This window comes from Corvus cornix, chromosome 9, assembly GCF_000738735.6.
Source record: "Corvus cornix cornix isolate S_Up_H32 chromosome 9, ASM73873v5, whole genome shotgun sequence".
Taxonomy (NCBI): domain Eukaryota; kingdom Metazoa; phylum Chordata; class Aves; order Passeriformes; family Corvidae; genus Corvus; species Corvus cornix.
In genome coordinates this window covers 14557075-14572038 of record NC_046339.1, presented here as the reverse complement: position 1 = coordinate 14572038, position 14964 = coordinate 14557075, and the positions used below count along the sequence as shown (strand labels likewise).

Genomic DNA, 14964 nt, shown 5'->3' with positions numbered 1-14964 from the left:
TGCTTGAAATCTTATACAGCTATAATGAATCTACACAGCACACAGTTATAATTCTCATTTCTGAATAATGTGCTTAGATGAAAGGATCAGCAAAAGTAACTCAAATTCATGACAGAATATAAACTTGTTTATGGTGCTAATTTTGACATGCAAGAATATCTGACTCTAAACTTGCAAACACTCTAGCAGAGAGAAATTCTTACAAGATCTTTAATGCCCTGGGGAAAAATTTTGGCCTTTTTTATCAGTCGGCTTTGCTACTGAATTAAATGAATTTCACCCCAACAGATTTATCGAAGGCACACAATAACTTTCTATTTCCCTATAGATCTGGGAGGTTTAAAGAATTCATAAGGCCTGAGGATGAACTAGGAAAGGAAAAAGATATAAAAGAAAACAGTAGCACCAAGGGGAAGGAAAGGCCAGCAATATTTTGCATTTCCATGGTATGGCTTCTTCTTTCTGGCATAATCTACTCCCCATCACCAAAGTTCAGCTTGGGAGAAGCTGGATAATACTGGCACAGAATATACTTCTGACCGATACCAGCAAAGCAAATCTGTTGGCCTCAGATATAAAGGCACATCCTACTATTAAATTTATCACAGGCCTTGAATGGCTTTGTTTAAAAAAAGAAGTTTAAACCAAAAATGTTGAAAATTGGACAGCCAAATAAGAATTTGGAATTTAAATTAAATGTTGCTTTCAACCAAATTTGGATCTAGCTCTAGATCATTAGTCTTGCTAAGTTGCTTAGGAAAGGGGATTTCTGCAAAGCTGTGTTTTTTCAAACATGGCTCTGTTTGAAAGAGAGGGAACCTTTTCAGGTCAGTCTCTCCTTTTCCTGCAGCACAACCAACTTCTGCTATTATACAGCACCTTAAATGGTGCCTAAAAATAACCCCAGAATGACCGCTGAATGGAAGGTGGCCCCCAAAGAGAGGGGTTGGTGCTGCTGCTCCTACAGCTTGTCAGCCAAGTTCTTCTTTGGCTCAGAAACTAGAAAAAAGCATTTTCAAAGTGCTTATTTATCTTAAATTCCTGAACTGAGATGTTGCAGGCACAAAAGAAGGAGTACCCCAGTGCTCTGTTGTATCAAGATTATGTGCTCAGGGATTTCTGCAGTTCAAACTCGCTAAGTTTATTTTAGCAGGACTGTTTTCTGCAAGAATTAAGAAAGGGTTCTGCTCCAGATGGGGCATTATAGAGTGCAACTGGAAAATTGTTTGAAGGGATATAAAGAACTTTTGACTGTTCAGCGAATAGTGGTAGTACTGGAATAACTGTGTTTGGGGTGAATTTGGAAATTTTTGGGAACATTGATGCCTCTTCCATTCTCTGATAGAGGCAATGATGGTAATGGAAAATGAAGAGGCTGTTAACAGCCTGTGCTGTCCAGGATTAAGCAAGTATTCTTATGAAGCTGAAATTAGGGAATAGACTCTGTGTAGAAGAAAAAGAATAAAAAAATTCAAGATAATAATAACATCACTGAAAATGAAGCTGAAGGACGTATTCTGAACAACTTGAATGATACTTTCTTGGAAGGTTATTTCTGGGGTGGCAAATCACTGATCATGTGGAAGTGAGGACATAAACTGTGAGTTAAGGGCTATGTAGAACAGTGATTAAAAAATAAACAGAGGAAAGAAAGAATTTGTGGCTTTACCAAAGCAAATTTGAGATAACAAAGGAGACTCAGTTGCTATAAAACATGACTGTTCTTCTTCTGATCAAAGAAAAATAGGAATGTTATCAATGTAATATAGTTACTTTTAAAATGGCAATGAGCTAATAGATCCTTTGCATTTCTGCATTTATATTAGAATTAGAGGAACTGCTGCTGATTTTTCAAAATTAAAACACAAAATCATTCTCATTTTTTCCTTTCATTCCCCTCAAGTGTGTTTTTATTTTTCTGTGACCTGCTACTACAGTCCTAACCTCTTACAATCAATGCAGTTTCTAAGGAGGACTAAATGCAATTTATTTTATTTCAATTTGCTGAGAGGATATATGCTAATACTAATTCTTGAAGTGTGTTCTTAAAAACAGTTTCCTTCCTTGCCAAGTTTTGGATGTTGGAAAGAAATTCAGTTAGTCTTTGACATATTAGGAATTAGTGACTTATATGGGGGCCTTTAACCTATCAGGAATAAAAACAAAGGGTTCTCTTGAAGTCTGTGATGTCTTTTCTTCCTGATTATGAGATTTCAGTTTCACTGCAAATCTGACACTACAGGACAAATACTTGCCCCCTTTGCATCTGTTCTATAGAAATTATATTGGAGCTCCTAGCTACCAATATTGATGTTTCCCTTCATAGTCTTTAAAACTAATTCTGTGGAAAAATAAAGCTGTAGAGCTAAAAATAGGAATAATTCTATTTTACCTTAAACCAGACAACAGTAGCAGTATTCACATGCATCTTTCTGATGCAATGTTGTTTTATTTTTATTCAGGGCCTAATCTAAGATAAAAGAGTTTTTACTATACAGCTTATCTAGTTTCTGTGCTGCAATTACTTGTTCAGGGTTTTCCATATATACACTGCTTTGTTTATAGAGGTTGGAGGGGAAGGGACAAGGCCTTACCACTGTCTAACCCAGGCAGAGCATCTTCACTTGGACAATTGCTCTTGCTGTGAACAGTGTTGAGTAGTATGAGATCCTGACGATATTAAGCTTCTTTTGTTATTCTTGAAGACCTATTATTGATGAGTCAACTTTTAAATACATTACCTTGGCAGAATGCCACCCTGGAGTTACACTGGGCAGAATTATTTGCAATTACTCTGCAATTCTAGTATTAGTATCTGAAGCAGGATACTGAATTAGTATGTTCACTGATCTGCTCTTACATGTTTATATGTGGGAATTTGGGGAATTCTTCTGTTTCATTTCTCCAGTCATCTTTAAACAGCTTCCCTGCCTCCTGATGTAGGCTGCTGTTCAAGAATTGATGATTCATTTGGACAAAAAGACTGAGAAAGGTGAATAGCAGCTATGTGCTTTGTGTCACACTTTTTTCCTAAGTATTAGAGTACATGACTTTTCTCATCTAACAGTCCTTTACACTTAAAGCTGTAATCTAGTGTGCTCTATGGAGATGTGATAAATGGGACATAATTTGACTCCAGATGAAACAGAATAGAAGCTGCTGAACTGCTGGAAAAAGTATTGCAAAGATTTCCAGTGTTTTCAGGTCTACTAAATTACTTGTGGCCTCACTGGTGATGTTTTACTGATATCACCAAAGGGAAAAAAAAAAAGACACAGCAAAATAAGCAGAAATTAAAAATTCTACACTAAGATACATCTTCAACTGTACTTAAATCTGAGAGCTTGGGGGACTATTTTACGTATAAGATTAAGAATCTGTAGTGAAAAGATACTAATGCATCTTAAAAATACCTTCTGTAAGATTCCGTGGGAAAGCAGAAGGTGGGTGAACTAGGAACATTATGATCAGGCACCTCAGAAAAATGTTTTTTCAAGAAAAGTATTAGTTACTAAATGAGTGGGTACTTCTGAGGATGCTGAATGTCTGCTTGGAATTTTCAAACACTCCTAACTCGTCTCAGGTTCACTGGAGGCATAGAGTGGTCAATACCCCCCCCTAATAGGTGTGACTGAAGCAGAATTAAAAGTCAAAAGCTTGAAAAAGATCCTCAAACTTGCATCCTATTTGATTACTGTAGGTTAATTAAAGTATATAGGTATGAAAATATGTGCAAAGATAGGGCACTTATTTGAATCCTAGTCATGATTTAGACATTTAGTGTGAAAAATTTTGACAAAGGGCTTTTTAGCCCTTAATTATGTGCACAGACGGTACCATGAGAAAGAGATGAGCGATAGTCAGCTGTTTAGTATGTCTTGCACTGTGCTACCATTTGGTACAAATGCCTCTTTGGAAGGTAGGAAATCCATTAATCATGTAATGGAAACACAGCTGTGCAGTCACTAAAAAGACAGGATGCTGGCAAGTGCTTTAGACTATTATAATGTCTTATTTACATGTATTTATTTTCTTCTTGCAGCTTATTATGTGAGAATTCTAGTGTTACCTACATACTTCTACAAGTTTTGACCAAAGCTTTTGTGCAGTTCTTATAGCTGATAAGGAATTTTGCAGGTAATAACCCTTGAAAGAGAACTGTGAGGAATCAGCAGTTGTGCAAAAATCATCTAAGTTAAAAAGGAGAAACATCCAAAATGTATTTCAGACTGCAAGAATGGATGTTAGTCAGCAGCAGTTTGGTGTTGTCAGGAATCACAAACCAGTTCAGATTCCTTAAGGCCTGCCACTGTCCCAAAGCTCTCTGGGTGAGCAGAAGCATTGCTGTTTAAAAAACTATGAAGTAAAAAGCTAGCAAAGCTCCCAAACCATGCAGACTGCTTTGGGTGAGGTCAGTCCACATTTGCAGCAGAACGCTCGATGCTCTCTAAAGATCCCAGCGTAGCCTCTCCAACCATGCCAGAAATAGCATCTTAATTGTGTTTCCAAACACAGGCCTCACAGGAAGAGCAATTATGAACACGGTGACACACACTCATGCAAGTGTAAGGCAACACAGGGTGCTAATTAAGGAACCTATTACTAATATCCTCAACATTAAAAACTATTTTAACCTATGTGCTGAATAATTTTACTGCATTCCAATTTAGCAGTATAATGTACTATGCACAGAAATACAAAATAGACTTTTTTTTTTTCTAGAGATTTATTCCATAACTGAAGAATTTATTGATAAATCCGGTACTAAAATAATCTAAAGTGTCAGTGTTATCAAGTCAGAGGAAATCATTACCATAGGACATAACTATATTTTAAGTAAAAGACTGAGTGGTTTTACCTCTCTTATTACATATATTTAGAACTTGCTCATTTATAGAATAAGCCAGATGTCATTAAAGTCAAGGGGCTTTGGTTCATTATATAAAATTCTACTAAATTAGTTTACCTGTATGAAAAATTAAGAAAGACTTAAAGGAAGAATCCTACCTTTATTTTTTATCCTTGTCACAAATTCTCACGTGAGGGAGTTGTGACTGACTACATGTTTGAAAGAATTGTAATAATTGTCTACTTTTACAAAACATGAGATTTTTATAAACCATACTTCGAACTAAAGTTAACCATATTTACTCCAAGTATGGGATGTTAAAGTGCACTCTGCTGTTTCAGCACTACATGTTGATGATGTGACAATATGTTCCTAGCCCAGGACTAGACTGATTCTGGTTTTCTTTTTTTCTTTATGCATTCCATAGTTGCTGTGATGAGGAGGGTGGCAATAATTAGGATGGGCTTGATTTCACAGGCTACCTACCTAGAGGGAATTCACTTCACAAAACTAGATTTCCACACGTGGGGCACAGGGCTGGGTATTTGCATGGTTGCAGACTTAAAAACTAGAGATAAGTGCTAGCTACCTGAAGTAGGGAGAAATATTTCAGAGGTCGCTCTTCAAACCTCTTGTGGGAAGAGGGACAGTAACAATCTGCAGAGTTCTACAAGGCAGCGTTTGGCTTCTGCAGCAGCTCACACAGCCCCAAGCAGTTTGACTCCGCTGCACAGAGCAAGACATATCAGAGCCTCATTTGTGACTCAGGGCAGTTTCAGAGAAACTATGGCACGAGTCTCACTTCGGAAGTTCCTTACACATTTCTCCATATGCCAAAGAGATTTCGGCCTATCGGTTATCATTCCATTTGGTATATGTTAGCTAACTGCTGGCATCTGATTCTGTGCTGTAAAGAGTAACCTACACCCTTAACAATCTAAGATCTTTATTAATATTTAAAGAAAATGTTTAATGTTTAAACAGATTGTAAAAACTTTAATGAAGCCATTTGGAAACTAGTTTGCATATGGTATTATGTTCCTTAGCCTACCAGCATCAAAAATGACATCATTTTTCAACAAGATGAGCTTCTCTGTAGAAATACTGCTTCATTATAGTTCTGGGTTACTTCAGGGTATGAATTACATTTGAGCATGTTATTTTCCAGTTTCTGTGCTTAAGCAAAAGGAAGGAAAATGTTTTTTTCTTTGTTTTTCAAGAGAATTTCTCTTCTTCCTAGGTCCAAAGTACATTTTTATTATTCTCTGTGTGTGTGTGTGTGTTTAAGATACTAGAATATGATATTCCTCATAAAATGCTGATGACAAAGGGACACATGCTTGATGGGAATTAATGAGGCCAGAGCACATTTGCACATTCTCAGTTAAGGAATCGCTAATGCAGGTGTACAAAGACAGAGAGAAATGGAAACTACAGAATGAAGTATAGAGCTGAATATTCTAACAAGATTCTTGTATATGGACACCCAATATTTTCAGTATTATGGATAGAACAGCAGCTAATGTATGATATAAACCATAAATTATGCAGGTAATTACTGATACACCAGAGTTATAAAGTCTACCATTATCGGTTTACTCATAGCAATGTTTCCTAGCTGTTTACCATCCATCATGTAGCTCACAGCTGAAAGAGAGGAAACAATTACAGCATTTTCACATAAATTTAAGGGAAGTTGCATGTAAAGAGACTGCAGATTAACATTCTTTTAGCACGGTTAAGTAATCAGGAACATCAGTCAGATAATGAGGGATTTTGTTAAGAATTTCAGATTGAAAGACATGTTAGTATAATTCCTTTTGCAGAAATCAAGATTTTCTTGTGTTGTTATGATTTTTCTTGTTAAGCCCATACAGTAAGCAGCTTTAGCTTTCTTTATAGCATTACACTGTTCTACAGGGTTCTATAAGATCTTATGATACATCTGGTCAAACAATGCACCTGGCACATTTCCAATCTTCAGCTTTTACTGCTAAATACAGAAAATAGCTGTGCAGAGAACTGGAATTCATTATACACTTCCTGTCAATTGCAATCCATTTTAAAGGTAATAATTATTACAAGCACTATGGATGTGGTGCATATTCAATTAGAGAAAAAAAGGCAATTGCTGAACGAGGGCAGGCTGTTTGTAACAGACCCAGGGGCTCAGCAGAGATGCTCTGGCTCTGCAATCAGGAACACAGGGCTCAGCCAGCACGTCCATGACACTGCTGGAGCTCATCAGTGCCTCGGGAGGGAAAACTGGAGCTTATAAGGGAAAGCACAGGACAAGAATGAGGGGCTGCTTCTTTTCAGGGTATTAGGCTGGAGCTGTAATGATAACTAATGTCTAGAGACCTCAGCTTTTGGACTTTTAGAAGTGTAGAAGACTGGCTTATTTTGTTTCCAATATAGGTTACAATTGCCAGTATCTGTTCTTAATAACCATAAGATAAATATTGCATAAGCCATTCTTTTAAAAACTGCGCTTACAACCCTTTTATGTTTTTATCCTTTTCCTCTCTCAAAAAGAAAAACAATAGGGGCATTTCTGTGTTTTTGAACAGCTGCAAAATGAAGATTTTTTTCTACAGGCCTTGTCTCAAAAAAAAAAAAGGAGAAAAAAAAAGGAAAAATCTGGGTGAAATGCAAGAAGACAAGAGCAAGGTCTTTCCCTGACATTATTCATTTCCAAAGTATTTACTTTAAGCAAAACTGACTAAAATATGGGCAAAACTATTCTAATGCTATTCCAGTACAACTAAATCTTCCCAAATGCTATTTGATTTTCAGACTCTTGTTATCAAAAGGAGCATCTTCTCAATTTTTCTATTGACCCTTGTTAGTTGGCCACCTGTGCTGTTTCCTAAGAAGCAGTACCTGAAGCCTCAGTCTTTATCACTTCTGAGTCTGAACTTGCAGGAGTTCAAGGAGGTTGGAAATTAGGGATTGATTTTTTTTTTTTGTCCAGCTGCAGAAGGGGAACCGTGTGACAGCGCCCATCAGAGCTAACTTTTATGGTCAGTCTCCACTTAAATGGATAAATGTGCTTCATGCATGCAGCCTATTTAATGCTAACCAAGAATTTGGGCTTTACTGGGTTCTTTAGGCAAAGGTCTCTTGTGTATTTTTGAAGAGTGCCAGACCTGAAAGCCATGCATTAGTTAAAAAGAATTTCCAGTTTACTCTCAAAGGACTAGCCATCAAATACATTATCTCATATCAGACAACCAGCTCTACACCTTAGAAGATAGTAAAACCCCCATTCTGGTATGAAATTTTCCTGTAAGCACTGTGATTGTGGTGTGCTGAGAAAACAGATTCCTCCCGCGCAGCACAGATGCAAAGACTGATTAGAATCTGGTACTAGTGGTAACCTTTCTGAGAGATAACGTTTCTCTCAGTCTTTCTTTCTGCCAATCATTTGTGTAGAAATATCTGACCTCTTGCAGTGCCTTAAAGGTAGTTTTTCCCTAAGTAGAGTTTCTGAATGAATCACGACAGCTGTCAATTAGGCTGCTCATTTCAAAAGGATGAGAATTATCCTTGTGTTTCCTTATGTTTTGTGGTAGTTCTGCCTTGCTAACAATCTAGGACATTTTGCTATAAGTAGGGTTTTCCTCAGCCTAGAAACACTATCAAATATTTTATAAATTAAGAGTCTGAATTATAAGAGCCATTATAACCTGACATTTGTGCGTGTACTTTTCTTCCTAGAAGTATAAACTCATCATCTATAAACAGTCCAATGTTTGATAATAGAAAATAGTAGGCATTAACCAGAGATAAATTAGTATAGGCTGTGTGCTATAGAAGCAAGCCCAGCTCTCTTTGATTTTAAACACTCACACAAATAGCATAACCAAAGCCCCAGAGCACACACATGTCCAGCGTGACTGTGGAGGGTTTAAGATAAAGGCACCAAACCATTTCATTTTGTGCTGCAGCTCCCAATGAAGCTAGAGGGCTGCTTCTCCCAAGTACACTATGGGTGCTGGATATCTGGAGTGGGACCCCTCCCAAACCAGATCGACGCAGTTTGGGTGTTGTTAGTGCACCGTCATCTCTTCCCAGCTGCTCTCCTTCTCTCACAGAAAGATAACAACAGTAGCCGCAGTTCCTGGCATGTGCTTTTAACAAGAAACTCAGGAGAAATCATTCTGTTGCTGAAGCAGAATTTGCAGAGCATTATTTATTTTCTTGTCAAGAGACAGCTGATGGAAGAGTCCTGTAAGACAGTATCATGTATCTGTAAGAGATAGGAGATTTGTAGTTCCAGTGCTGGCTGTAGGTCTGCTTGTACCTGGTTTACGAGATACATAGGCCAGCAGAAAAGCAGTAGAATGTCAAGATTCCAGTGATGGTGCTTCATTTGGATACAGTGACTTCAGTCACCTCTTTGCCTTTAGTCCTATAATGCTCTTTTTAGTAAACATTGTTGGCATTCACGTAACACTCCTCTGATTGATTTTTTTTTTCCCCTTTCAGTTGATTTGGACACCTCCATTGCCATACTTTACTTTTACTCTACTGTTTTGCTTTGCTTCTAAAGTGAGTCTATAATCATGGATGGAACAGCTCCCAGGGAAGTGGTGGAATCACAACCCCTGGAAGTGCTCAATAAATGAGTAGATGTGGCAGATGGTATTCGGTTGATGATTGGACTTGATGGCCTTGGAAATCTTTTCCTACCTCAATGATTTTTTTATTCTAAGTCTATATTGAGACTATACTATAACATATTAGGGACAAGGGACAATAATGATTTGATTTGCAGTTTTTTGACAAATTAAAAACATGTTTTATGACTGTTTTTTCAACCTGTTTTGATTAAAGTGATTAATTATAATAAATTAATATGCTTAAAACCACAATCCTTTTACACAAAAGTGTCTTTGGAATGCAGCTTAATTTCTGATCCAGCAATCAGCTGATTGATCCTTAGCCAGCATCCTTGTTGGAAGACATGTAGCTGCATCATCAATGAGCTAGGAACATTTTGAAAGCTTCATGTATTTTCCAGGGATTTCCAGGAAATATTAGCCACTCCCCTGCAAAGTGATGCCTTGTATTAATCAGAGATAATCATGTCTGCTTTATAGTGTGGAGATTAAAATTTGAAGCAATCAGTACTATGTCCATCAGTGAGCAAAGCCCAAGATCAGTCTGAACTTCCAGTCCTCCGGTGCAAACTGATTTGCTCAAGCCTCCTCGTGAGACATGTCTTGGTAAAGTTACTCAGAAGTTAAGCACCACTGAGCTCTCTTGGTGTATCTTTACCTCATTTTCCTGCCTGTGTTAAACCCTGGAGGTGAAGTGCCACTGAAATCTTAACTTGGAATCTTGTGCACACAGCACGCCCTGTGCAGCTGAACAATCAGGCCAGGAGCTCTTGTCTCTAATGCAGCTGTTCCCTTAATGGGTTTGCTATCAGGAGCAGCAAAACAGGTGAGTAACTGTTTAACTTCCAGTGTGATTAGAAAGGCTACAACATCTAATGTGAGAAAGCAACCTTCACCAACAGTTTCAGAGGTTACCATGAGAACAAGGCTTAGACTGGGGAATGAATGGAGGCAGGGCAGAGTGTTACATACTCCCTCGTTGGCTGGACATGCTTTCCTGTGTCTTCTTGTAGTTCCCTGACTGTTCTTCCATAGGTGATGCATTTCAGAATTCCCTTTCCAGAATTTATAACTTGCTGACACTATTTTGGCTGCAAAGAGAATTCTCTATACCCTTGCACACTCAACCAAAGTGAGGTATTGCCCTGACCCATTCTTATCATTGCAATTGTTCCCCAGAGTTAAAGGAACATAACCAGCAAATGATTCAACTCATAAGTATGATGGATAATATTTATGGCTATTAGTCAGTACTCCACCACTAGGAAAATGTGCTCGTCTTAGCTTGGCATTTGAGTGAAAGTGATAGAGGGCAGAGAGCAAAAGAAACCAAGGAATGTCTTATCTTCCCATAGGAAACACAGTGCATCCCTTTCTAGGGGTGACCTGTAGGGATTTACACTCTGCCCACTTTTAACAAACCAGGGATTTCTATTTATCTCACAACACCCTACCCAGCCACTGACTTGTAGCAGAGCAAATCAACCCAGCCCAGCTGTACATCTGAAGCCTAATGTAAAATCTGAGCTGTAATGTCCCAAGATTTAGAAGCAACTGTCTGGCTGCAGCATAACGTGAGGTCAGATAGCAGCTGTAAATAATTCTAAAGAAAGCTGCTCAGAATCAGATAGCTTTCGATCAGATCCCAGCAGCTTCATCTTCTCCTTCACTAAAGATACATTGGATAAATTAAACTTTAAGTGCCTGAAATTCAGGAGCACTCTGTTTGACCTAACCTTGTTGCCATGGAGGGCAGGGTCAATCTCACTGTTAAAATCATGATGACCATGGTCAGGTCAAGGATGAGGACTTAAAAATACTGCCATAAAACATCACCCATGTTAAAAAATGTCTGTAAGAACACACAGAATGTTTATAAATACTTAATGAAATGGGGATAATTGAATTGAATGAAAACTATCTAAAGCTTCCATTTTCACTAAATCTTTGTTATATTACTTTACTTATGACAGTGTCAAAATAATTCACTTATTTGTGAAATAATTAATGTTGCTTTATAGTTTCAGATTCTGTAAGTTTCAGATACCTGAAACCTAATATGTCTCTTTCATGGAATGTTAAACAGTGATTGATGGAATAATAAAGGATACATGGCGACTAATAATTACATGGCATCTTTTAACAGGCCTTTTTTATGGATGTTCTTAAATTCTCATTTAAGAACTGTAGATAAGTCCTCATTTTACATCAATGACCCAAGAAAACCTTTTTATTTTTTTAGAGCAAATGACGATGCATTATGGGAAATGCAGAAGCTGGGACCAGGGTCAGAAATACCTTCTCTATCACTGCATACTGGATTTTACCATCAAGCCATAAAATATTAAAAGCAAGTAAAAAATGTAAAGAAAATAACGCAGAGCAGTAAAGAAAAGCTATTTGTTTAAAAACAGCTAACACAATTTTTGCAATCTGATTTACAGTTTTAAATCTAATTTCCATGATTTTTGTTAGCTTCAGCTTCAGCCTTAACTCACTCTTTTGTCAGTGTGCATTACAGTTCAGCACTCCTTACTGAAAGATTTGTCATACTGTAACAAAAGAGAGAGACTGCTTTGGAATAATTCTATAAAAGAACTGAACAGCCTTGATTTTGGCCAGTAATGAGTAACAAAAATGACTTAGATTGGGAGCAAAGCCAACTGTGTGAGCAACAATATTCATTTAAATTGCACTGACGTTATATATGATTATGAGAATGCCCAGTGTGTGGCTTATTAAATTTGCTTGAAGAGAATTCTTGGGAGGAGAGAAAGAAAGAGGCAGTGGAGGTCTCACTGAAACAGCTGCATATGAAAGGGTAATATTTGGATTAGAAAATAAATTAGAAGAATTCAAAGGAATTCAACAACAATGTTTGAACCATATCGCAAAGGAGGCCGAGGATTAAGGGCTTATGCGGAAGAGAAAAACAGAATAGGAAAGAGTGCATAAAACTCAGAGCTCCATAGAGAAACACACAATCTCTTTTCTGTGTGTTCAAGGGTAAATCTGGTTTATTTTCACTATTTTGTTTTGCACTTGTTGAATAGGAGGGAATAACAGAGTAAGCATGAAAAAAAACAGGATGCATTTAAACAAAATATTAGTTAATTCTGCAGCTGAAAAGCTTCATAGGTGATTAAAAATATCACAACCTCGGCTTTTTCTGTCTCCCTCGGAGGCTAGGCATCACTAAAACATGCAGATGAATCCCTGAAAAAACCTTCTATTCAAATTGTAAGTTATATGCAGAGGGAGTAGTGGCACATGTAATTTAGTCTTTCTGCAAAACAGAAACAATTCTATAATGGATTTCAATGTTCTCTTACAATACAGTTATCAGAGAAAGGTTAGTTCTCTGCTGGAATACTTTCTGAAAGTATCAGCCTCTGCTGGTATGAAGAAATACAATTGAAAAGACTTATACTGTTCAATAGCTAACACTTTCTTATAGGAGTACTGACCAGAAACTTTTCTGTGATTTAAAATCTGTGAGACTCTAACAGTTGAACGGATACTGTGGCCAGTACTTTTTTTCTATCAAGCTGTTTTTGATAGAAAATTGGATTTTTGATTAAATTGAGATGTGCAAGAAGTGATGAAATTTTCTATGTAAAATTTCCAATACTTAAAAGAAAGGAATTGCTGAAAAAGGCACCATATTGCATCATGAAAATTATAGTATTGGACCATGTGTTTCCATTTTGTTCTAGGAGATAGATTTCCTACAACCTGGGGTTCTTGGGACATATGAGTCAACATTAAAAGGGAAGAAAACTGCATTTAAATGACTTCTTACAGTATCTAGGTGGTGACAGGGTTGTCTAAAATTACTCCTTATGCTGAAAAGTATTTTGAACTCTGAATGCCATAGATCTGAGAACCGCCTCAAGTTTTAAAAATTAATTACAATTGTACTAGTCATTTGTTCAAACAAACCAGATGATCAAATTTCACATTTCTTTCTAAACTCTAAATAACACAATGGAAAGAAAAAATCTCTGTCTTTCTAATTATGACCATTTTTAATGAAACAGAAATTAAATGATGTCATTGCTTAAATCTGTGGGGCAGACTGCACTTCATACAGTCCCTTTGCAAAAATCAACAGGGATCCAATCTGTCAGACCACTTCTGTCTTACTTACCAGAGCTCTTTGATTTCCTTAATTTTGAAGAATTTTTGTATGGAAGTTGGTGTAAGCTGTTATCTCCATACATGTCTGATATTTCAGGTCTCTTGGGAAGAAGAGATTCTTAAATTCTTATATTTTTTGCTTATCCAGGTAATCTCCAGTCTTTCCCCTAATGAAGACATAAGCCTCTGGCTTTGCATTAATGTAATCCCATCCAGCTATATTCCAGTAACTGTTATTCCTTACACCAGTGGAAGACAAGATATCAGTTATTTCCATGCCCTACCTGTTTAGTTCTCATTTTGGAATCTGGTGACAGATTGTTGTAGGTGTAATGGGCCTGTGTGACTCCACAGAATAGGACAGCAACAATGCCTGAAATGCAAAGAAAAAACAGAGTTGGCTTCTTCTGTTTTCTTACTTAGGCTTGCAAAAGGCTGCATGAAAAAGCAAATTAATCTGTTAACAGCTTTTTATAACGAAAGAAATTTGAGAGATATGTTCTAAGGACAATCATGCTTTCATAACATTTCCACTGTTGTGTATTTGGAAATACAAAGGCTGTAGAAAACTTGTTTCAATTAATACGTGGTATGATCCAACCATAATCTAACTGACAGTAATTGTAAATGCAGGACTAACAATCGAAATATGTAGCACTTTGGATTATTTGAAAAAAATTGGCAGGCACTGAATAGGAAAGGAAAAAGTAGTTTTGTTACATTTAAATGGTTTGAGACCACTTGGTACTGAATGACTGCAACAGGGTAAAATAATTTCAGTCTGTGCCTGATTGTAGCTCATCACAAGCAGTGGGTAACAATATCAGGGAGAACAACATCACATTGCTTAAAAGTGTTGTTCTGGCAGCTGCAAGCTGTGCTGCCCAGAGCAACCAGGTCAGTGACTGCAGACACATGGCAGCAGTTATAGTCCCAGCTTCTGGAAGGGCTGGAGGAGCAGGGAAGCAGGTTTGTCAAGAATAATAATAACAAGTTTGTTTTATAGTGATATTTTTCAATACTTCTTCCCTGGCCCTGGTCCTAACTCACTAGAATCACAGAGTAACATCACTGTAATGCAGTATTGTAATTAAAGTAGCTGATAAGATTGTAAAGTCTGGACACAGATAGTGCAGGAGAAACTCACACAGGAAGCAAACAAAAAATAGTGCCCATCAGTAGCCATATGTAGATGCCCATGGAGGAAGAAAGCTCTGTGTTTTTGTTAAACTCGGGGCATGTCTACATAGGTAATTATTTGCACAGCAGCTCAGGGCTTTCTCATGTCCGTTCTGATCGTCGTTCCCTGAAACCCTCCACACATGCCTCCTGAGGCACGTGGAGTGGCTG

General features: G+C 37.4%; 1 protein-coding gene across 4 annotated transcripts in view; it reads right to left on the bottom strand.

Annotated features, from left to right (window-relative positions):
* The window catches only part of SLC9A9 (solute carrier family 9 member A9), a 180811-nt gene that overhangs the window by 86378 nt on the left and 79469 nt on the right, over positions 1-14964 (bottom strand). For all 4 annotated transcript variants that reach the window (XM_010406118.4, XM_010406120.4, XM_019289930.3 and 1 more), the window contains exon 9: positions 13899-13987. In XM_010406118.4, coding sequence (XP_010404420.3) covers positions 13899-13987 — 89 coding nt within the window. The remainder of the gene's footprint in view (positions 1-13898; positions 13988-14964) is intronic.